The sequence below is a fragment of the Aquila chrysaetos genome, chromosome 6 (assembly GCF_900496995.4).
Source record: "Aquila chrysaetos chrysaetos chromosome 6, bAquChr1.4, whole genome shotgun sequence".
In the NCBI taxonomy this organism is placed as follows: Eukaryota; Metazoa; Chordata; class Aves; order Accipitriformes; family Accipitridae; genus Aquila; species Aquila chrysaetos.
Genome location: NC_044009.1, coordinates 25,724,375 through 25,748,465, shown reverse-complemented (window position 1 = coordinate 25,748,465; position 24,091 = coordinate 25,724,375). Strand labels below are relative to the sequence as shown.

General features: G+C 41.2%; 1 protein-coding gene across 18 annotated transcripts in view; it reads left to right on the top strand.

Moving 5' to 3' along the window:
• The first annotated feature begins 4,477 nt into the window (after positions 1-4,477).
• Positions 4,478-24,091, top strand: part of ABI2 (abl interactor 2) — a 70,966-nt gene continuing 51,352 nt past the window's right edge. For all 18 annotated transcript variants that reach the window (XM_041124011.1, XM_041124010.1, XM_041124013.1 and 15 more), the window contains exon 1: positions 4,478-4,685. In XM_041124011.1, the coding sequence (XP_040979945.1) occupies positions 4,569-4,685 (117 nt within the window). In that variant the 5' untranslated portion in view covers positions 4,478-4,568. The remainder of the gene's footprint in view (positions 4,686-24,091) is intronic.

Sequence of the window (24,091 nt, the reverse complement as noted above, 5' to 3'; positions counted from 1 at the left end):
AAGCAGGAGGAGAATGTGCAGCTGCAGGGTGTGTGGGTTTTTCATTTTGGTTTACAGTGAGGACTGGAGGCTGAGTGCTTAAGACGCTTTGGGATCCTGACACCATTTGTTGCAGCATTGGATGTGTATGAGCTGCTCTCCGTGCTGGGAGGTCACCGCTGGCATTCTGGAATAGTTGTGGGAGTTAAATAAGCTGCTGTTTGCTTCAGGTGCTTTGGATTATGAGACTGGCAAAGACCTGCCATCCAGCCAGGGGCAGATCCAGACACTATGTGAAGCAAGCAGGATGGCATGACTATGTCTTTGCTGAGGGAGTGAAGGTACACACTTCAGTTACAGACTACCTTTTTCAATTGCCCAATTTTCCCTCCCTCTTCCACCCCTCCGGTAAATGCTACCTGCTGGCTAAAGGGCATGGGCCTATGTATATAGTCAGTACACATGACTGGAAGTTTGGTGTCAGAGTCCTTTGTCCTTTATCCAGCTGCAAATCTGCTCAGCTCCGTGTGATGCAGCAAGCATGGGGATTTTCAGCTTTTGTTTCTACTGTTTACAAATTGTGAAAAAAAAAATTAAGGGAAAAATGCTCAGAAATGGGAACCTCATAAAACTAGAGCAGAGTTGTTTGCACAAGTGAACTGAAAACCTGTAGCAGGATCTGTCAGAGATCTAACCTGGTCATTTGCCTAAACGGGATGTTTACTCACATACCCCGATGTGGTGATTGTGCTGTTCATTTTTCCATATAGCAGAGAAAATGGAAGAGGCTTTTGATTGTGATTCCTTACCGTGGTGCCAAAAATAGGTAGTGTTTGAGCTACCCCATTATTATTTTTCTCTAATTAAGAATTGGTAATCCAAACTGTGGTTTGTGGGACATGCACACAAAGTGCCCAACTGCAAGACTGCACATGACCAAAGGATCGGCTTATCTGCACAAGTTTTTGTGAGTAGGGGACTCCCTTGGGTGAATGGCAGAGGTAAAAACCTAATGCATGTGAAGAATAGTGGTCTCCCTGTGCTTTTGGATCTCGACCTCCAATTTGGAGTCTCCAGCTGGATGCTTGCCTTTCTATTTTCTGGTGACTGTTTGACCAGCACGTTTAGGTGGAAAATACACTTGCTTCCCAGTCTTGAAGATATTGATCTAAGGGAAAATCTTGCACAAAAGGATTAAAAAAAAGTTGGAAAAGTTAAAGTGTGTAATACTGTAATTAGGGCTGAGGGAGTATAAAAACTTAAAATTAGTTTAGCACATCACTTGGCAGATGGGAAGTCATTTATGTAAATTTAGGGAAGTGGTACTTGGACTCGGTCTAATTTAAACACTATTTCTAATTATTTTTGGTATGTGTACAGAGGATTATAGGATGTCCATTATTCTGACAGGAGGGCTCTTCATATTTAAATTTAAATCCACAAAGGAGTACCCTATTAAAATGTAAACATGCTGTGATAACAAGCACCTAATTATGCAGACAGGTTAGTCCAGCTGTTCTGGTGAACAGCTGTGTGCACTTATTTCACGTAATGCTTTTTCTTATACCCTAGAAACGACCGGCAGGGCCACTGAGAGGTCAAGAGGTACCTGACCCACAGGTGGGAGCTCCCTGTTTGTTTTCCAGGTTTGCTGATGCTGAGTGCAGATCTGAGAGTAGACAGGCTCTCGCAGGTTTCCACTGGAAGCAGGCCCTGATGGCACCCAAAAGCACAGAGAGAAGATGACACAATTAACAATTCCCCCTCCCTACAGTATGGTGCTGCTAATCCAAGTTAAAACTCCTGACAGCATCTCTGGAGAAACTTCCTCTTTACATCTTGACAGCTTTCTCCTTTTGCCAAGAGAAAGATCATACAGGTTTACTGGGGAGCTGCCAAATGACAGCTTGACTTCACACCTGAGAAGCGAATGAATGAAGAGAGAAGGAAAGCCTCAGCCTGCCTCCAGCCTGGCACAAACGCGAAGAGTCCTGGGAGCATGGGCGTGAGCAACCCCTGGAGCTGCAGCAGCAGCAGATGTGACATGAGCAGAGTCCGAGTGGAACCTACCGTGGAGGAGGGAGCGTGGGGTCCATTACCAAAGCGCGAAGGTGTTATTCATCAGCTGCAGGCCCTAGGGTGAGGTGGAGGCCAGGCCATGGCTGATTCTTGGAGGTGTGGGACAAAGCTTGGAGCTCCACACTGTACAGCAGCCCTTTGTGAGTTGATTTGATTGGCTTTTCTTCCCCGAGCCCTTGCAGCAAAGGCTCAGATCAGCTCTTTCAAAAGGGGCATTAACAATCAGCAGGGGGGCTGACAACCAGGATTTATTCTTTAACTACAGCAAACCCAGTATTTTTGAATGTATAACTCATGTTATATAAACTTTAGGGGTAGAGGGCACCAAGAGCAAGGCTGCATGACACTCACTTCTTCAGTCCTTGGTCATTTGAGGGCAGGGAGTGCCAGTATCCATTGTGGAGAGCTGCAGGCAGCCTGACAGCTGCTAGCACAGCCCTGCGCTGGAGCGTGGGTGCTGGGTGACAGAGTACAGGTGCTCTTGAGCAGTCACTCCTCTTCTCCCCACACACATCGTGTGGGGGGGTGGATGTCTCTAGCAGGGTGTTTTGTGATTCTTAAGCCTTTTTGTGAGATTAAGACTACTGCAGCTGTAAAATATGAATTACCCTTGGCACTTTAACTGCCTGTAGAAAAATTAGAACACACAATCAAGTAGTTGAAGTTGTGAATTTTAGCCCACATTTAAAAATGGGAGAAAAATGCTTTGCACGTGAAGGTTTTTAAAGCAGTATAATGAACACTGTGCCTGACTCATCCTTCACATGGGAGAACTAAGCAAGCTAAGAGGAAATGTCTCCAGGCAGACATTCCTCAGGGCAGGGATTTCTACTTAATTTTTCTTTTTAAGGGAAGAAACTTACAAGGACTGGCCCAAAGACTACATGTTTGTTGCCTGACCCTACCAGGTGTTTGCACTCTGTTGGTAATTCTAGAAGTCACCTGGAGGCCAGGCATATCGAGCTGGATGCCTTTGCAACAGCTTTCAACTGTACTATAGGAACAACTGTTCCTATAGTACCAGGTTGGTGTACAAGGACTGCAGCACTGGATCTTCTCTAGCTGGTGACTACCACAGAAATGTCTGTAACGTGAAGGCTGGGAAAATATCCGGCTGTTGTATCAGAGTATGTAAGGGATGTCAGATAACCCAGGCCTGCGCTACAGAGGCAGCAGGAGCTCTGTAGAGCCTCACGGGAACATGAGGTGAGTAATCACAGCTGCAATTCATTTCAAAGAGACAAATGAGCTCCCCTAGAGAAAGCTGGGACACTTCTGCTGAGAGGGCTGATCACTTTTTTTTTATGGGAGAAAGGCTACTTTCAGGTTCAGGTGAAGGAATTCAGTGGGAAAGCCTTCTGCATTCTTCTAAGGGTGGGCATGTTCATCACAATAGCGGAGATACTGAGTGACTTGCCTGGGACATAAAGGAAGTCAGTGTTAAAGCCAGGAACTGACTGAAGAGACCTCCCAACTCACGGCTTCAGTGCAGTGCTTCAGCCACGAGGCTGTCCTTCCTCTGTTTCTGCTGACCCTTCATTATACGCTTTTCTCTGTTAAAGTTGAAAAGCTGACTGCTTGGCAGCTGAGAATTTACCCTTCCTCTTGGCCCTGTACAATAGCAGCTTTTCAGACAGAATCTGCACAAAAGAAACATTTTGTTCTTCCTCTGCTGATCAGAAGAGCTGAGCAGCAGCTACATTAAAAGCGGGGGGTTCTGACCCTAGCTCACATTGTATCCAAAGACAAAGCTTCCAGGGGGATCGGTAGACGTGGCAGAAGACCTATGCTCTGAAAAGAGCGCTGCTAGCGAGCTGCCGTCGAGTAAATGAACGCAAGACAATGAAAAAAAAAGCCAAGACTTCCTAAAATGAAAATACACATTGTTAGCTGGTGTTGGCCCTTCGAACTAAGGCTGCGGCACGGCGGCTGCTGCCAGCTCTGGTGCCGGGGGACACCCCCAGGGCCGCAGCTGGGTGCGACACTCGCGGCCGCCTCCGCGTCCTCCCCCGCGGGGCGAGGCTGCGGGGGCCGGGCCCCCACTTGCGCACGGCCGTTGAAAGAAAAAAAAAAAGAAAAAAAGGAGGAATCGCCCGTTCCAGGGGCTTTTCTCCCGAGATGCTCACGCTGAAGGAGGCGGGAGTGCCCGGGCCCCCTAACCCCTCTTCCCCGGGTGCTTGCTCCGGCTCGGAGCCGAGGCCCACGCCGGGCGCAACCCGCTCCTCCCGGATATCGCCCGCCGCGCTCCGCCGGGCCGGAAGCGGACGCGCGGGGAGGGGGGGGATGGGGGTGCGCTTGCGCAGGAGGTGTTGCCCGGCCGCGCCCCGCCCCCGCCGCGGTGGGGGTCTGGCGCGCTCCCTGCCCGCGGCGCGAGGCCGGGCCCGGGCGGCGGGTAGCGCCGTGGGGTGGGGGGAGCGCGGCGCGAGCGCGCGCGCGGAGGGGGGCAGGGGGCGGAGGGGGGCGAGGAGGACGGACGGACGGACGGACGGACGGGGTGAGAGGATGTGAAGATGGCGGAGCTGCAGATGCTGCTGGAGGAGGAGATCCCGGGGGGGCGCCGGGCCCTGTTCGACAGCTACACGAACCTGGAGCGGGTGGCCGAGTACTGCGAGACCAACTACATCCAGGTGCGGCGGGCGGGGCGGGGCGCGCGCAGCCTAACGGTCGCCGTCCTAGCCTAACGGTCGCCGGCCCCGCGGCGGCGACCCCGGCGGCGGGGGGTGGGCACGGGCACGGGCACGGGCCGGCCCCGGCTCCGCAGGGTCGTGTCTTCCCCCGCCGTTTGCTGTGGGGCTGCCTCCGCTGCCCGGTCACGGGGTCGGCGGGCGCCCTCGGCCCGCCGTGGGGCGGCCGGGCGCGGGGTCGTGCCATCCCCGTCCCCTTGGCGGTGGGAGGGTGACGGGCGGGTGGCACCGGCTGCTGCAGCCTGGGGAGATGAACGACCCCGGCGTGATGAGGCGTTTAAATATGTACTTGATTCCTAAATTAAATTCCTTCCACTTTGCGAGTGTGTTGCATATTTATTTCGGATTGCGTCTCTGTAGCTCCTTTTCGTTCCCTTCCCACCTTCCACTCCCCTTTGCTGACAGCGCTGAGATGGTGTGATAAACCGAGGAGATAACGCGACTCCTGTAAATGTAGTACTTCTGCTTGTTAATTTAGAGCACAACGACATATGTTTTAATTGGGGTATGCCTGTCGGTTTATAGTTCCCTTCCCAAGCAGGGCTGCGGTATTCGATAGGAAGGGCAGCTACCAAGTGGTAGGTAGGTGCAGGATGAAAGCGTGATGTAGTAGGGATGATACAGAATTAGGGAGAAAGAGACCAAGCGCAAGTTGCTACCGCAGCGGGTGATTTTTGCAGTGACCTCTCTGAAGCCAGGCTGGTGTTAGGACTTTGGGTTTTTCCTTTCTTTCTCTTTTTACTAGGAAGAGAAGCAAAATATTGTCAGTTTACTTTGATAGTGATTGTAGGGCCAAATGGAAGAGTTTCTCCCAAAACAAACAAACAAAAGACCCCCTAAGAGGGGTCTGAGTGTATAGGAAAGAAGGAAGGGGGGACGTGGGTTTGTCGTGTCAATACTGAGAGAAGTACAAGGGGTCCCAGTTTTATTTTTGCTTTCAGTCTCCTAAGTGGAGAGTGCTTGTGTGTTTCCAGAGGGCACCTAGAGATGAGATCTGTGGTGAGATTATTTTGTCAGTGAAAATGGGAGAGAATATTTAACCAGTGACAGAGAATACTTAAAATGTCCCTGCAAAAAAGCTCTGACTGTTTCTTTTGAATTGTTGAATCACCAGCTGTCCTTTAGAAAGAAGACTTTGCATATTTTGGGTCATTTACAAAACATGTCAGTTACAGTGAAATTATATAGATGTATTTTATTGTGTAATAACTTTTCTTATGTTGAATTAGTGTGACTTATGTTCTTTAGGAGAAATATATTGAAATATTTTCTTATGGTCATAACCTGACATACCTCTGTTTAAATTTATGCTTTTTTGGAAACTGATTTTTCTGGAATAGGGGAGAAGAGTCTTGGAAGGCAGAACCGGATAGGAAGAAGTGGATGTAGTTTGGGTTTTTTGTTCTTTCTCTGACCTTTTTTTGTGTTCTTTGTATAAACCCAAGTTTATAAAATCTGTATTGAACACCTCCACTTTTATTGTTTTAATAAAAACTATGGAGGAGGACTCTGTGCCATTTTGTACAAACAGAGAATGAAAAAAGATGGTTATTGTCCCAGACAGCATACAGTCCGTAAGGACAGTGTAAGATAATGGGAGATGGATATGGACAGATGGTGAGTGAAGGAAAAGAATGAGGCACTCTTGGTCAGCCTGATGGATTCTGGCCACTACACAGCAATACCCCAACTGTTGGCAATTTATCCAAGCGTCGTGACAACAGAGAGCTTTAAGGGGGAGGTGAGAATGAAAGAATGAAATTGTGTTGTGAGTGTTGACTGTGAGGTGCAGTATGGGTCACAGCATGAACATGTTTAAATTTTAAACAAGTGGGGAATGGATGACATCGGCCAGGTGATAGGATCCAGCCTTTGGAATTGGTTGAGAGACTGTGGAGTGGGATTATTGTAGAGAAGAGGTCCAGCATGAGGGGATTCTGGATTTAGTGATGCGAGTGTCCTAGTAACAAATCTATCGGTGAACTCACTCCACCTTCATGGTGCCAGAGCTACATAAACTGCACAGGATCTGTATACAAAACTGATTTTTTCTTCTCTGCAAGAGTGGGAATAGGTAGATGAATATAACTATTGGTTAGTTGGATATTGGTGATTTACCTTCTAATAATAATTATTATTCCAAAGCTATTATGTCCAATTAAGTCCAAATTATGTTCAAAATACTAGACTTGGATTTTGTGACGAAGATGGGCTTGTGATTGCTTGGAAGCAGGTGGAAAAGTAATCGTCCAGAAAGTCATGCAGTGAAGATGAACTATTTCTACTAGTGATCCTTTAGTGTTTTATTGTTGACAGAAGGTTTTGTTGTGGATATTCTAGCAATCTCCTAGAGGAGGCTCAGACCATGACTGGGATCTGAACTTGATCTGCAGGATGATAGGGAGTGTGGTGATGGGGGCATTGAAGGCATTTCGTTGGCCTGTATTTGTCAGTAGACAAGCCACTCCCTTTTCTTTTTGTGCTAGTTGATGCTTTGAGATTTTATTGTCAAGTACAAGAATTGTTGCAAAAGTCAGTGGAGGCATAGGTCAGTTTAATACACAATTTGAAGTTCAGTGCTAAGGTGAATGTGTTTTTTCCTCTTTCTCCCTGTTAGCAACATCATAGCAGCTTCAGAATAATCAAACACGTAATCTCTTACATTTGGAAATTGCTAGTTCATAGTAGTAGAGTGGTGGCGATCGCAACTCATTTGACTTCTGCTTATGAAATGAAAAATCTGTTCTTTAAAATTTTGGCAGTGTTTATCCAAATTATGATTGATACTTGGTGAGTTCAATTACTTTAGCAACAGGGAATGTTATGTAAATTGTTATCCTTCACTTGAGTCTGTGATACAGTAGTATATCAGAGCATATCAGCTTAAAATTTTGTGGAAAATGATAGGAAATACAGCAAATATATAATAAGTGGACCTGTAGCAATGAAAGGTGAGAGGCTACTGTTTGGGCGAAAAAACGTTTTTTTCATTCATTTTTCTTCAATGGTTGTTGTTTTTTAAATTTTCTCCCAGGGTAAGTCAGTCTCCCAGCCCTCCAGCCAATCAATTGCCTAGTAAGGCAATGTATTTTTTGAGAGACACTACTCCATTAAATAGGAAAATAAATTGACAGAAGAAAAACTTCAAGTATAATGTCAACTTGCATACTGCAGCAATTAGTTTAATAAATAGTCAGTCATTATGATTCTACTTTAAATAATAATAATAATTAAGTTTTAAGCATAAATGCATAAATTACTCAGTTTAATCTGCTTGTGTTACTACAGAAATCAAATAACTTTTCTTGCCAGAAAGGTCTTACTCTTCTAATAACTTGGAGAAATTATGCAGTTATTTCTACATCATACTTCTTCTTAAAGAGAAGGGGAAGATATGCATTTTTATTTAGGAGGATGTTTTTGTGGTATCTGACACAATGTCAATCACAAGTTAAATTTTATACTGTCTGTTTAATGCTTTATGTACTTGTGTCGTGTCCTCTGTTACTACATTCAGTCTCAGTCTAAACCGTGCAACAGAGTAATTCTATAAGATGTGATTATCTGATGTACTTGATGTTATTAAAAAAACGTATTTGCAGTCCGATTGACCCAGTCTTCTGGGTCTTTCATAAGAAGCAGAGAATAGTTATACTGGACAGTGTGCCATGTTTACAAAATTTTCATATTGCTGCATTATTTTTGTCCAGGAGTATCCTAAAGAAAATTTCTACTTATGATGGTGTAAGTAAGTAACAAGACAAAGCAATTATGCGATTTGCACATCTTGTTACTGGTATACTAACATAAATTCCAACACTATCTTGACCTGTCCGGTTTCTTTGAGCTTGTCCTGTATTAAGTCTATTCTGGAATAATCTTTTTTTTTTGTTTCTCATGATCATTGCTCTTTTAAAATATCAACTTTTCATTTTGTGCACTGCATGGAGCTTTCTAGAGTAATTGGATGCTTGTGTCTGTTAACTCTTTGTTGAAAGACTCAGAAAGAATTGCCAGATGGAGGCATTTCAGCCAGTAGGTATCTAGCAGGAACAGATTTGGGGTGGGGGGAAGTCCCACCACCAAAGTTAGCATGCAGAATTGAGTGAAGAGCCAAGCCTCTGTGCCCTGCTTAGCTTTCAGAAGGAGCGTAGGATTTTTGTGCGCTGTGTTGTCCAGATTCTTCTAAAAGGCTCTGTATTTCTTAATTTTTCAAGATTATTATGCTTTACTTGTCAGCTCTAGAGACTGAAGAGTAAGCTTCTCATTTTCCCCTCTTCATAGTCTTCAGGTTGCTGTGACTGTATTGTGTTTTATATACAGAAACAGCCTTCTGGTGTTTGTGAGGGGAAGGATGGGAGGGGGATTTTTATTCCTGTTCTTAATATTTCATCCTTCTGGTTATTAGAAGTACCTGCTTTCAGCTCCTGCAGATAGCTTTAAATAGACATAAAGACTGAAAACTACTTGTTTTTCAGTAATTTTACTACAGTCCATAGGTGGATGAGTTTCGTAGTTGTTTTCCACATATCTGATAATTTTACTTAGACCTTCTAAGCAAAGCCAAGTAGCTGTAGATTTGGAAGTATCTTCCAGTAGGTTGAACAAGAGAATAAGGCATCTATTAGCGTGCTACTTTTAAACTACAGAAATGGTGGTCCTTTACAAATAGTAACTTAATGGTTACGTCTTTAGTAATGTAATGTGAAATTTTTGCGGAGTTGCTTGTCATGACTGGTATCAGTATATAGCTTGTGTAAGTATATAGGGAATTGCAGGTATTATGGTTTAAAAACAAGTTCAAGAAAGATTTCTATTCTCTTTACTGAAGATGTGTATCACCTTAACAAAGGCAACTGAGTTAGGTTTGTAAAATTTATTTAACCATCAGAAATGTGAGTATCAGGGAAAAGTTGTTTTCACCCTTTCTGTTCCTTAAACTTGCTTCTTTTATAATCCAGCTTCAGTGTAGAGCTGATTAAGCTTAGTGTTGGTGGAATACTTGTTCTGCAGGCATGAAAGTGGATATTGATTAGCTGCAGTGAATATTAGTCAAAACTTCAGGAAGATGCTGACAAGTTGAAACTCTTTAAAAATACTAGGAAACTAGTAAAACAGTGATATTGGATACATGGACAATATGCTATGGTATCTTACTCCTAAGTGCAATGAATGAATACATAGGTATTATCTGGCCCACCAGGCTATGGTAGGACTTCATAAAAACTGTGTGATTTTAAAATTGAAGTAGTACGCTGTGGTGGGTTAACCTTGACTGTCTGCCAGGTGCCCAACCAAGCTGCGCTCTCGCTCTCCAGCAGAACAACAGGAGAAAGTAAGAAAAAAAACTAATGGACTGAGGTAAGGACAGGGAGATCACTTGCCAATTACCATCATGGGCAAAACAGACTCAACTTGGGGAATATTAATTTAATTTATTGCCAATTAGAAATAGAGTAGGATAGTGAGAAACAAAACCAAAACTAAAACCACCTTCCCGCCACCCCTTGCTTCTTCCCAGGCTCAACTTCACTCCTTTATTCCCAACTCTTCTACCTGCTCCTCCTGAGTGGTGCAGGGGGATGGGGAATGGGGGTTGCGGTCAGTTCATCCACATTGTCTCTGCCACTCCTTCTTCCTCACACTCTTCCCTTGCCCCAGCATGGGGTCCCTCCCACAGGACACAGTCCTTCACAAAGTGCTCCAACACAGGTCCTTCCCATGGGCTGCAGTTCTTCAAGAACTGCTCCAGCATGGGTCCTTCCCAATGGGATACAGTCCTGCAGGAACAGACTGCTCCAGTGTGGGTCTTCCACAGGCCATAGTTCCTGCTGGAAAACCTGCTCCTGCATGGACATGGACTCCTCTCCATAGGCCGCAGCTCCTGCCAGGAGTCTGCTCTGGCATGGGCTCCTTTCCACGGGCTGCATCTCCTGGCAGGTGCCTGCTCCGATGTGGGCTCTCCATGGGCTGCAGCTTCTTTCAGAGCATATCCACCTGCTGCAGCATGGGGTCCTCCATGAGCTGCAGTGTGGATATCTGCTCCGCCATGGTCCTCCATTGGCTGCAGGACAACCTGTGTCACCATGGTCTTCTCCGTTGGCTGCAGGGGAATCTGTGCTCCAGTGCTTGGAAACACCTCCTCCCCCTCCTCCTTCCCTGACTTTGGTGTCTGCAGGGTTGTTTCTCTCACATTTTTCTCACTCCTCTCTCTCACAGCTGCTTTGCAGTGTTTTTTACCCTTTCTTAAATACATTATCACAGAGGCCCCACCAGCATCGCTGACTGGCTCAGCTTTGGCCAGTGGTGGGTCTGTTTTGGAGCCAGCTTAGAACTGGCTCTGTCTGAGCCAGCTGGGGGCAGCTCCTGATCTCACTGAGGCCACCCCTGCAGCCACCCCACTACCAAAACCTTGCCAGTACACCCAGTTGCCTGAGGGGATGTTACTTCAGTGCACTCCTGTTGTGTTAACATTTACTTGTGTTTGTTATTATCACTAAATCCCAACAATTAAGGGGAAACTAAGCTTGGCGATTAATAAGACTGTATGTGGCCACTGTTCTTTTGATTTCAAGAAGTGATGCTTTCTGCAAATTTGAAGTAGTTGGCTGGCTAAGTGAAAGTCTTACTACTTTATTCAGTGTCTACCCTCTCGTGCTCTCTCATATTCAGCCCGCAATTGGTTTCACAATCCTCTTTTCTCCAGGTTCCCTTAAGGCAGAAGGTAGAAGTAACTGAATGGTAGACTCTGGTGCTATTAGAAAAGAACCAGTAATAATACTAATGATCTTCTGGGGTTCGTTACTTTTTCTTTTCCTCCTTCCCTTTTACTTACTTTATTTCCAAGTACCTAAGCTTTAAGGACCTGGTAATTTAAAGGAAGGTTGGCAGATACTGCTGCTTGAAGGAGAGTTAGATAGCCTCCCTTGCATTATCAGGATATATAAAAAGAAAAATCTTCTGAAGGGACACCAAATGTTTTCAATATTTATGACAAAATTAGAAAAAAGTACTTCAAGTATGTTGTTTATGTGTCTTTGATTATAATTTGCTGAAATAAAATTCCGTGGTAAGTAGTTCAGTCACAGTATGTGCCTGTCAGAGTTGTAACTGTATTAAATGGTTGCACAGGTTGTTATTGCACATCTCTCTATACTCAGGGTTTACAGTGAGGTGGTTGTTAGGTTGGTAAATTTAGTGAGGATAATCTAGCTATAGGACCATCTTGACTGTTTCCTTTTAAGTGAGTCAATGTAGCTGGCGAAGTTCATGAAGTATTTATCACTCAACCAACCTACTTTTCCTTTGCATTAACTGTGCTGTGTTTTGCTAGGAAAGCTTATTTAATGCATTCAGTAGTGTCACAGGTTCAACCTGAAGTTCAGGAAGAGTAGGATTGATTCTCTATTGAGTGGATGTGGAAATAGCATGAGCCATTTTACTAGTGGTAATGGGAGTTGCTGGTGGTAATACTGTATGTAGAGGTGTGAAAATAAAATTTGTAAATATGCAAGTTTCTAATATAAAGTGTTGTAAACCTAAATGTTAGTTACAAGTGGCATTCTAGTTGTTCCCTTCTATAGTTTATTTTCAGATTGTGGTTATTGAATAATATTGATCAAGAATTGTAATTCAGAGTAGCAAGCTTCTGCATCCTACAGTTAATAAGCTCTCTAAAATTTATTGTCTGTTGCTCATGTTTTACTTGCGTTTGCAGTTGTTAATCTTTGTGGCTTAGTGCTGTAGGTTTTAAGGCAGGAATTGGTGCACCACTGTGGTGCACCATGTAAGACGAAGAGCTTCTCCAGTCAGTGCTTTAAGCAAGTGAAATCTTACTCTGGTATGTTCAGCAGAATATTTTATTGAAGAAAACATTGATTTAAGTATCATGTTTTGCAGCAAATTTTCAGTAGAGTCTATGTCTAGAGTCTGCTGGCCTATTTTTTTCTTGGATTTTGTTTTTAAGTACTATGTTTTCACACTTAATCGTGCACCTGAAATTAATGTCTTGCTTAGTAATCCAAGTTTTGTAAATTTTGTTGGATACCTGTACCTGGAACTTTAGTCATTGGGCAACTCATACTTTATGAAGCAAAACTGCGTGTCAGTAGATGAAGCATGTAATCACAGCACACTGAATTTAGGTGCATTTCTTTCTGCAAATATTAGGCTTTGCTGCTGTTTAGGGGCAAGATTGCTGAGCTGATCTAAAGCTGATTTAACATCTTCCTGCTTCTAGGTCTAACTATATCCTTGTCCTGGGTCTGGTCCTTATCTGATCATTTGTGAGCCCTGTTCAGTTAGGTAAACCAACAGAAAACTAACTAGGACAAGAAAAGCATTGTTGCTTTGCTCAGTGATGGTGGGAGTGTGAAGCGAGGGAGGAGGGAGACCATCCCTGCTGAGGGCAGTGAGCTGTCAGATTGACTCTTCTGAGGTAAGAGAGAAGTTCTTCAAGGTATCAGGCATCAAACTTGTTTATTTCAAGCTTTTGCACAGCAGCAGTGCTGCTCTTTGGGTCTGAAGGTTAGTAGTGAAAATGTCAGGTGTTTCTGACCCCCCAGCAGTGAAAACTGTGAGCAGTAGGGGCTGACACTTGTTAAACATGAAAGGGTTATGACAGATAACCTTTAGGTAATACATGACTTCTGAAAGCAGAATTAGTGCTTGTCTTTCTGTATAGTCTGTCTCATAGAACAATCAAAGTCTGTTCTTGGTACTGCTGTTCCTAGCAGACAGGGATATATAAACATAGCTGAAATAGTATTTTTGAGTCTGATCTCTTTTCCAAGAGAAAATTTTAGTCTGTTTAACAAACAAAATATACAAAGCCATCTATTAGTGAGTAGTCTAGTATGAATTCAAAGCACACTCATTTGTTTTGATTTGCTTTAATAATAATCATTAAATACTGTGCGTTTACTGAATATACAGTGCAAATTCTCAAAATGGTTTTGAAATATGTCCTTTTAAACTGTAACTTTGAGAGGTGTTGGGTATTGCAAAGTTTGTAATTCACTCTGATTTTTTAACTAGGTGGCAAGTTTGTAGGTTGGCATGAGAAGTGGAGCTTGTTTATAGCTTTATTATGTGAGGCAGAATGTTTGCTGCAGAGTGCAAAAGTTTGTTGTCTACCTACTTTTTTATTGGGTAAAAAACACAGGTCTGCTGCAAGTTGTGGGGAATGTAAATATGTTAAATATCCCCAATTAAATGGCTATTTTGAATCAATTAACATATATTTATCTGTCTGGAGGGTGGGGGTGGGGAGGACAAGCACAAAGTATTTAGCCAAAAGAAGGAAAAAACCTCTTATAGAATACTGAAGATACCATGCCATTATGGAAAGTTTACAGTAATTTTCACTATTTATAAATATGTCTAAAAGGAGAACTAAAACAAAAGCCAACCTTTTATCCCTCACAGTGCTAACAGCAAAATAGGAGGCGGAGGTAGATGGCAGATGTCAGAGAGATTGAAAAATGCCCATATGAGCAGAACCTTGAAAAAGGGGCTGCTATTTTTGACAGAGAAATAATAAATTATAAGAATATGCAAATCATGTTAGGAAGAGTATGAACTATGTACACTGGTTTTCCACTTTTCTTGGGTAAAATACAGGGATACTAAATTTAGTTTGGTAGGTAATGCTATTTAACATAATCTGTGGAATTATTGCTATGAGTTAAGGCTCAGGATTTAATGGTATTCTAAGAAAGGCTAGCCATTTTAAATAAGTAATGAGAATATAAGCAGTTTTATCTTTTTCTTTCGTATGGTTTTGACTTGCATTTATTCTGAATTTGTCCATGATGGAGTTTTATGCCCCTTATATGAAGTGTTTTCTATTGTCCACTGTAATCCATCTCACTGGATTACTGGGGATATTGCTTCTATTTAATATAATATTTTCTGTATCCTGAATACCATATATTCTGTATCCTTTGAAATGCTTACTGCACAAGTTGGTGTTGGTTTGGCCTTCCAAGGAGAGGGAATTAATATGTCAACTTGCTCATGTCAGTTAAGTAAGATCTAGACAAATTTCACTTGTAAGAAAGAGGACTACAGATTTTTATGTGGTGGAGTATATATGTGAGTGCTGAAATGGTGCTAGTGAAATTAATTGGGTTTTCCCACTATGGCTAATAACTCGAGAACTGGGAGTGAACAGAGTTGCAGAGAAGCATACAACTGTGACATTACGTTTATTTGTTATTTATGATAAATCAGTGTGCAGTGTTTTCTGATTTACTTCTCAGTTTTCTCACTTTACCTAGCTGTTGGTGATCTCAGAAATTATCTTCAAAGATTTAGGCCTATTCGTGTTCATGTCCTTAGGGAAATGATGCCCATGGAGTGACTCTGTCTCAGAAGGGGCAGAATGATTGAGCATGCAGAAGCTCCAAGGAGCACACTCTGGATGAGTAGTGTGTAGTCAGCCTAAACTAGTGAGGATGTTCTTTTTGCAGCCTTTTTTGCCAGGTTCTCAATGCATTGTTATAAGAGCAGTCCTTTCCTAAAAGAAAGAAGAAATGTACATGACTATATGTATATCTGTATAAATCAATCAGTTTGGATAATAGAAGGTAAACAGTTATCTGTAGACTCTGAATCTCTGTTGTAGTTGTCTGGTGGTGATAATAGTTAATTTAAACTATCCCCAAATTGAGGACACTTCTATAACCACTTGATGGGATGAGTTAATAGAACTATTGTAATTCATTACCATGTTGTGATCTGCTTAAAACTTAGATTTTAAATTTTTTAAATACATATGCAGTCTTTACATTTATTGTAGTCAAAAATTTTATATATAATACAAATACAATAGGGTGAGTCCAGTTTTGATGACTGGAGCAAGAGGGAGGGATAAAAGTCTAATTTTTGTTTTTCTCGTTTATGTACATAAGTCTATAATAATATATACCAAATGCAGACATCCTTGAAAACAAAAATTTTCACTGTAATGAGCCTGTTGTAGACGTTTGTAGCATGTTAAGACTCCCTCATTTAAGTAAGGTTTATAAATTGTAGGTACTATGCAAGATGGGCTCTTATGACTTGTCTCACTTGATCAACAGATGGATAATTAATGCAGAGGGATAAATTATTTAACCATTTATACATACATAAAAAAAGAACTTTTTCATGAAATGAACAAGTGGAGAATACAGTGCCAGTAATCAACTTGTCCTCTGAAAGGCTGTACTTAAAAGTACTATAAAGAGAAGGGGATTTTGCCTTTGCTTATTTTCTTATGATGAACAAAGGTTAATATTTTCCTTTTGTTTCACCTTCCATGAAATTTTCTTACCTTTTTTCAGTTGTATCTTGTGTTAAGGTTCCAGAGAAGAATGAGAGATTTCTTTGCCCCTGCTGAAGGTTCAAAGTATTGTGTTCTACTAAATTTAGCTTCTTTTATAAGCAACTTGCTCAACTTTTTAATATTCAGTGTATAATCTCAAATCAGATTTTCTGTGTGACATACCTTAAAAGTGAGAAACATACTTACGGAAATTTTCTTTTCAGTTTTAAATTAATTATACAAAAAAAACCCCAAAACAAACCAAACCCTAAAACCAAGCAGCATTTTCTTCCATTTTCTGTGCTGCCCTTGAGGCTGCGTAATGATATTGGCAGCAGTAGGAGTTTCTGTGGACCTGTCTTTTTCCATAAGCAGTGTGATGTGTTTTATCATTTGAGGAAGAAAGGTGTTCTGGACATAAAGCACCAATTTTAGATCTGAAGTTCGGTTTGGGGGGGGGTCTACTGCAGAGTTACTACACAGGTATGACTTCATTTCCCCTTCTGATAAAGGGGACCAAAAATGTTTGGGGTTTTTGGTTTTTTGGGGTTTTTTTTGGTTTTTTTTTGATGGAGAGAAATGAAAGTCTTCCTGTGGTATTTTTTGAACTGATTTGACCTTAGTTTTCAGGCTTCTTGGCATTACCCCGTTGTAAATGCTGTTTTCAGTGAAACTCCCAGGGCAGCTCTGAACAGCCAAAATTCTGAAAATGGTATTTATTGTTCAGGTTCTGTTGGAGATGGAGATGTTAAGCTGTGGAGATTGAAATGCAAGGATTTTTCAGGTTTTTCTTCATTTTGTATATATTGTGCTCATTTGTCAAACTGCATTCTTTTTTTTTTTTCTTCTTTTTGTTTTGTTGGCTAAACAAATAGATGTTATTCTTTTCATTACATGCCTCTGCACAAACCAAATCACAACTTGAGCAATCAGCTTCTACCTAATTCTTTTGGTTTTAAGTAACACCACTCTTATGTCATGCTTTTCATCTCTAGATCTCATACTTTACAAATCAGGGTAAGTACTGCTTTTATTTACAGAGTGGAAGGAGTTTTTTTTCAAGGATCTTTTGGTCTGGATTTCATATGCAGTTAAGGCTGTGTTTGAACACAGTCCTTCAAGAATTGTTTGGTTGTATTTCTTCTGCTGAATGCAGGGAGAGAAAAAGGGTGGTATTTCCTGTGGTTTAGGGACAAGCTGTTGAGTAAGATGACTGGAAGACAGTGAGTGTTTGAAAAAAAGCCAATTGCCTGTGTCTAGGAAGGTGGAGGATTAGAGGTTATGCATTTGGCAGGGCAGTTTGCAAAATGGAGAGAATTGCTTGTCTAAAAAGCAGCTTGAAAATTCCTGCTTTTGCTGTGCCTGTCTGTCTTGAAGCCTCTCTGTCATTCATATTGTGAAACTCTGCTTTGCTTTCAGGATAGTTTTGTTGCCATAGCTAGATAGGTAGAGAGGTGATATTACTTAAACATGTCTTGTCAAATGAAAAGGTCATTTGTGCAGCACTTTAATTTAGTAGGGTATAGAGAAAAGCCCCTTTTTTCTGATCGTAGTAGAACTTGCTGAATATACGGTTGTAACAATCTGTTAGGACAACTTGAAATCAAATAAATTCACATAAAAAAAATGAAAGAATGCAAGGCAAGAGAACCTTTTGTGACATAGGAAAGGCATTCAGCATTTGAAATGTTCTTATTTCGTTGTTGCGTTTCTCTAATGTTTCTATTCTCGTGACAAAGAAGAGCTTAGGATTGTCAGAACAAGAATGTTGTTGAAATTGGGTGAATAAGCGAAGTTTGAGACTCATTCTGTGTCATAATTATGGTGAATGTAAACACAAAGGTGGGGATTCTTCATATCCTGTAATGAAGCACAAAACTGCTGTGAAAGGATTCTTGTGTTCTTTCACAAGTTTGCAGTGTCACTTTCTATTTTTATCCTATAGTCTTTCATTTCCGTAACTTCAGTGTAACACCGTTATGCTATCTAAGCATAATGACATGAGTAGTCACTACGTTACCATATAGTGCTTATAGGTATGCTTGTAAGCTGCAGGCATGCTGTTGTTGCAATTTGAGTAGGCTGGCTTCAAGACTGCGTGTAATACTTGCATCCTTAGCAATGTATTTTATGGCTGAGACCTCTTGCCATTGTGAGAGTTACCAGAATGCATAAAAATATTTGGTATTGCTGTTGTAGTTGGATATGATGAAGGTTGGCCTATGTGGGGGACAACATAGTAATTCTTAATTGGGAGATTAAAGTTACTCTTCTACCAGAACATTTGTGACCTAATTTAGCTTGTATAGCAGGAAGGGTTTTCCCAATTTGAGAATGAGTTTTCTTTGAAAATTGTGGGTAAAAATTGATTTTTAAGACTATTGCATCTGAAAGAGTTCATTAGTAGGAATTTTGTTAGGTGAGGATAATAATGGATTGATTTACTTCATGAAAGTTCTGAGTTTAAGTTTTATTGGGCCACTCTGGATTTGGCTGTTGTAGGGGAAAAATAGCAGCACATTTTTAGCTTCTGCCAAGATGGTTGTGACAGATGGTGTCTTGTCTGTCCAATATGAATTCTTATCACTCTATAAATATTGATTGGAGAAAAAAAAAATGGTGTTCCATAGCTTTAAAAAAAATGTGTCCTGGTTGATATAGGAGCGGCTAAGGGATACTTATACAGGTCTTGGGCAGAACAGCACCAGTACGTGCAGAAATCAGTATCTGAACAAATCTAAAAGGGCCTGGTGGAAATCTGGCTCACATTAGACAAACAGAGAAAAGAAAAAATACGTGCCTGTTCTGGGGAAATAATGTTAAAATAGTCCCTGCAAGTACTTTTGTGGTAAAAAATGTTCTTTAGTGGAAGCTGAGGTCTGGAACATCATTAATACGTGTGCAAAGATGGGCAGCTGCTAATTTTTGGGCATTGCAGATGCTGTATACTACTTCCAGAGGCCTTGTCTGATTCATTCATCTGTCCTTTTCTGAAGCACCCTGGCAGCTTTTGTGATAACCAACTTTTTTGGGACAGACTAGGTAGAACTTCTTGTGTCATTGTATGTGCTGCTTATCTTTCATTTTATAATTGATGTCAAGTTTACAGAGCTCTATCTTGTGTTGGATCCCAAATAACTTCATTGTCTGATTCTTTGCAAGGTATGCTGATAGAACTATGTCCTTGGCTCCTGCTTCTACAAGGTCCTGCACAGAGATTTGCTTCTGGATGTTGACTGGGATATTGCTGAAGTTATGTTTTTCAAAGAGTCTTAGCATGTAATTTTGTGTGGTGTTCACAAGAGTTATAGTTAAGTGCTGTCTTTAACTGACATTTAAATGTTAGAACAAAGGAACTTAAACTTTTTAGAAATAGAAACTCTTGTTTGGTATTGCTGTCATTCTCATGGGATTAACCATGTTCATTTAGGTTTATGAACCTCCTAGCTCTTGATTAAAAGAAGGTATTTGGTACATAATCTCCTTTCTTTGGGTGAAGGAGTAAAAACAACCATGTAGAATTCACAGAGCTTCTGCTGAGGTGTCCAGTTCCATTATTTTGGCTATCAGGTAATGCCAATGCTTTGCTTTAAGACAGCAGTCTTAAACGTTCACTGTATGAAATCCTTGATACTGTTCTGAAGGAATTTTCAGAAAAATGTAGTCTCTTCAGGCTCATCCTGACTTTATGTTCTGAACCATGGTTCTTTGTAGCTAAGCAAGAAGACCCTTACCGCTGGCAGATTATGTGTTTCAAGTTCTGGCTTTTCTTAAGCAGATGGAAAACTCTCCATATTGCTGGAGAGAAATTCTGAAATGTCTCTGTGACCTGCAACACAATCATAGTTATTTCCAGTCTGGGGAATGTAAGAATTATTGTATGTGGAGATGATAAACTTTGCCCAAGTTGGATTTGTTTATCAAGCATATTGGTTTTTTTATACCTCAGTGTGGTATTTGTTAATTCTTAAAATAGGTAAGTGGCTAATTTGCAGAAAGAAGCAGTATTTAACTTGTGTGGAGATGTCTGCATTACAGTTGCAATGTAGTTAATATGGAAGATTAAGTGCACATCCTTTTATGCATGTAAAAATGCTTTAAAATGCTTTATTGCTTTAAAAAAATTGAGTTACCACTTGCATGGAACAGTCTCTTTCTGGGCAAAAAGCACTGCAATTAGTGTGAAAGTAGGTCATGCTTAGGAAAATGTGTGCGTAAAATACAGATGTCACTGGAAATAATTACAGAAAACTTTATGCTGTGGTGTTATGTGCTGCAGGTTGGATATAGCGACTTTGCTTGCTGTTCTTGAGCTACATAGCAATTGACAGAAAGTTAACTTCTAATTTTGAAGTAAACGGACCAAAACTGCTGGTTAAACTGGGAAAAAGAGGATAACTACTAATTACAGTGCCTGCAGAAAAGGGTTTTTTCCTGCTTATTTTCTGAGATTCTTAAATTGCAGCAGCATAGCAAAGTTTGAGTCTAGTTAAAATGAAAAGCCTCCTGCAACCTTCTGGTTTTTTCTGTTGACAACTCTATTACAAACATGAACAAAATTCGTAAACTTGAAAAGCCCTTATTTCTAGCATTCTACCCTTGGGAATTAGGCTGGAGCTCCTCTCTTGAGGACATGACTCCTATATTATTTAAATGTTTGCTAGTTACTCAAGGAGTGCAGAACAGAGATCTAGAGTTTGGCTAACAGTTTCTGCCTAAGAGGCTAGAATCCCATTCTTGCTCTGCCAATATTGTGTTTTGTCCAGTGCTATGGTAACGGGAGCAAAAGGTTGTGAAAACATTCTTTGCCAGAAAAGTGAGCAGATAGAGCTCTCAGGGCACATAGGGAACAAATCTATTGAATAAGAAGGCACTGACTACCTTTCTTTTACTTTTTTTTGTTGATTGTGGTAGTTTGTTTAGTTAAGTCTTCATCCTTGGTTCAGTTATGGCTGGGTATCAAGTGTTCACACCACCTTTAGCAGATGGGTAGTACAACAGAGGTCAGCTTTCAGCAGGCTGAACATATGGGTATCAAGAACAAATAGACTTGTCGTCTGCTTGCTTCTGCTTTCTGTCAGGCAAGCTCTTCCAGTGAGGGCAAGGAAAATGGCCTGTGAGTTGTGTGGACTGTTGTGATTTTTCAGAGTCAGATAAGAGTATGTGTGTGTCTGGTCATGTAATGGGGTGCAGATGCGCATTTTGGGTGATAGGACTCTGGCATGTGTGATGATGCAGCGTTGGAGGAGCTGGAGACTTTGGCCTTTAGATGGTTCTGCAATAGGCAAGGAAGTCTGTCCTGTTTGTTTGTTTAAAAGCAAAAAAAGAAAGCAGGAGAGATTGGGGAACCTTTCATGGAGAAATGCAGGGAAGCCTCTTCTGATTTTTTTACTTACGTGCTTTAGAGCTGATCAACTGTCACTGCAACTCTCCCAGGCCCTGCTAATTTGAGCATAAATCTCTGGGTTTTGAAGTTCTAGTATGCTGCCAGTGGTTCTTTTGCCTCCTGGAGGAGTATTGTGTGTTGCAACTGTTGCATGAAGGTTTCGTATTTTGATCTCTACTTTTTTATATGAAATACAAGAATTATTTTTTGTTGTTGTTCTGTCAGGACTGGGGCTATGTATCTGAAGAGAGTTTGTTCCTTTCAGTATGTCCGAATTGGCAGCAGCTTTAAAAAGTGCCAAGTAAGAATAATTTCAAATTTAGAGTTAACTGATCACTGTGAAGGGATTTGTGTAATCTAAGTGTGGTTATTTCCTAGAAATGGAAGAGTGATTGTGTGAATTCCTCCCCCCAGTTAGTTTAAGCCCTCTCCTCTATCTACTATCTTTGAAATGGCATATTCCTGTGACCTGGTAGCTATGCCCCTTTATTTCTCTTAAAGCTTTTTTTAGCCATAGTTATCAAAGGTAGCTAATTTAAAATATAATATAAAATTCTGGGATGTGCTCATGTGAGGAAGTAGAGACACTGAATGGCAATTGAAAGACTTGTGTTAATTTGCTTGACAATGTGGGAAGAGTTCTGGGGATAACAGGATTGTATTTGTTATGGACAGACGGCAAAGGCTTTCCAGCAGCTTGTGGTCTTTGGGCTACCTTACTCCTTTTTACAGTGCCTAGTGAAATGGGACTCTGCAACACAGCTCAATGGCAGCCTGATGTAGCTGTGGTAACTGATGTGGGTGTCATCTCCATGTTTGCCTGCCTCTCTTTTGGGAGCTATTGGCTGAAAAGGGTGTATATCTTCCCCTTATATGCTGCAGTTATACTCTGGCAATTACAAGCTGTCCTGTCATCTGACTGATTACATTAGTACATTAGACTATAAACTGCGATGGTGGATGACATGGCTGCACATCCTACTTAGATTTTCTTGCTATGAGTTTGTAATGTCTGGCAGGGGACACTTGGAACAGGAAGCAGAACTTGCTTCTACTGCCACAGATAACTCTGCATGTGATTCTAAATTAAAGCCGTTAGTTGGCCTCAGTCATTGCTATGTAATGAATTGAATTGAGAATTTATAGTGGAATGAAGCAACTGGCAAAGTTGGGAAATAACTCAGATGTTACATAAACCCCTGTGACCGGATAAAGTTTTGGGAAGCTGAAATAGACATACTTTCATAGAAATGGTAGATTTTGTCAGTTTTCTTGAGAGAGGGGGATAAAATCTGTTCATCTGGTATTACTAAGGAGAAAACAATTGGTGCAAATAACATTTTTTGTGCAGCAGAATGTAATTACTGTATGACTGTAGTTTGTTCTAACTTCTGAAGGCCACTTTGCATCTCAAAGGTAACTTTTGTAAATGCTACAATGACTTGTTTTATTTTTATCAAGTTGCTGTAAAATCAAATTTGAGTCGAATTGAATTAATCAATGATTTTTACTTGTACACTCAGTGAAAACTCTGCACGCTAAAGCATCCTTGGTGAATGAAGAATTGTAGAGAGCAGATACATGAGATAGTAGAGTTAAGCCTGCGGATCTTTGCTGTTTCTGAGGTTCTTCGTTCAGCACATTTGTATTGGCTTAGTCTCTTATGGCTGCAAATATGTTGGTTTTGTAGTGGTATTAAAGCGAAAATTGGCCTTGGATTTAGAACTCTGATAATAATTATGTTGTTGTATGAACTAGAAAATGATCCACTTCTCTCAGCTGTGTTATTGCAGAAGAGCTAACAGAGTAGGGTGAAGCCTGCACTGATTAACAGAATGAGCGGTGAGTCTTAAATGCACATGGGGATTTCCCTCACTGCTGCTTGCTTCTCAAGCAAGAGCTACATCTGGTTCTGTAAAGCAGTGATGAATAACTATTAATATAGCTACATGTTAACTACATTTTAGATGTAAACGCATTTGGATGCTATCATGCTGTTCAGTTTCTTGTGATCTATCATTTTAAACAATACTTATGTGTTGAACAAACTTTATTATAACCTCGTCTAGTAGGCTTATATGAATGCAGTGTTCCCTGGGGTTTTTTGCATAAACAGGACTTCGGCTCTACTTTCAAAGAATAGGAACTTGCCGGTTCTGGTGAGAGCAGGATATTTGCATGTGAAAACGGGTCATCTGTGCTTGTGAATGTATGGAAATAAATACTAAGTTTGATCCTGGTGACAGTTAAGAGAAACAAATGACAGATTTGTTGCAGTGATGCTGGCAGCATGAAAACAGTGGTGCAAGTGATTAGATGTCAGGGAAGCTGTGCTTGTCCACAGCTATCATTTGTTATCTTTTTCTTTTGGGTGCAGTAGGCTGATATGCTTGTCATAGATTTCAAACCAGTGAGTTAGTTTTGCCCTCACTGACAGCCTTGAATACAGTCTCTATTCTTAAAAGTTGCTTTTCCATTTAGGACGTTAGGCTTCGTGTATATTTCTTTGAAAGGTAGCTTTCCTAGCTGTTAATCAAACCTACATTTTGAGGCTCAGCACAGAAATGAAAATATCAAATGAATCAACTGCAATGAAAACAAAAGACTTCAACTTAATGCAAATGAGCTGATACTGACTGCAGCAGATTATTGATA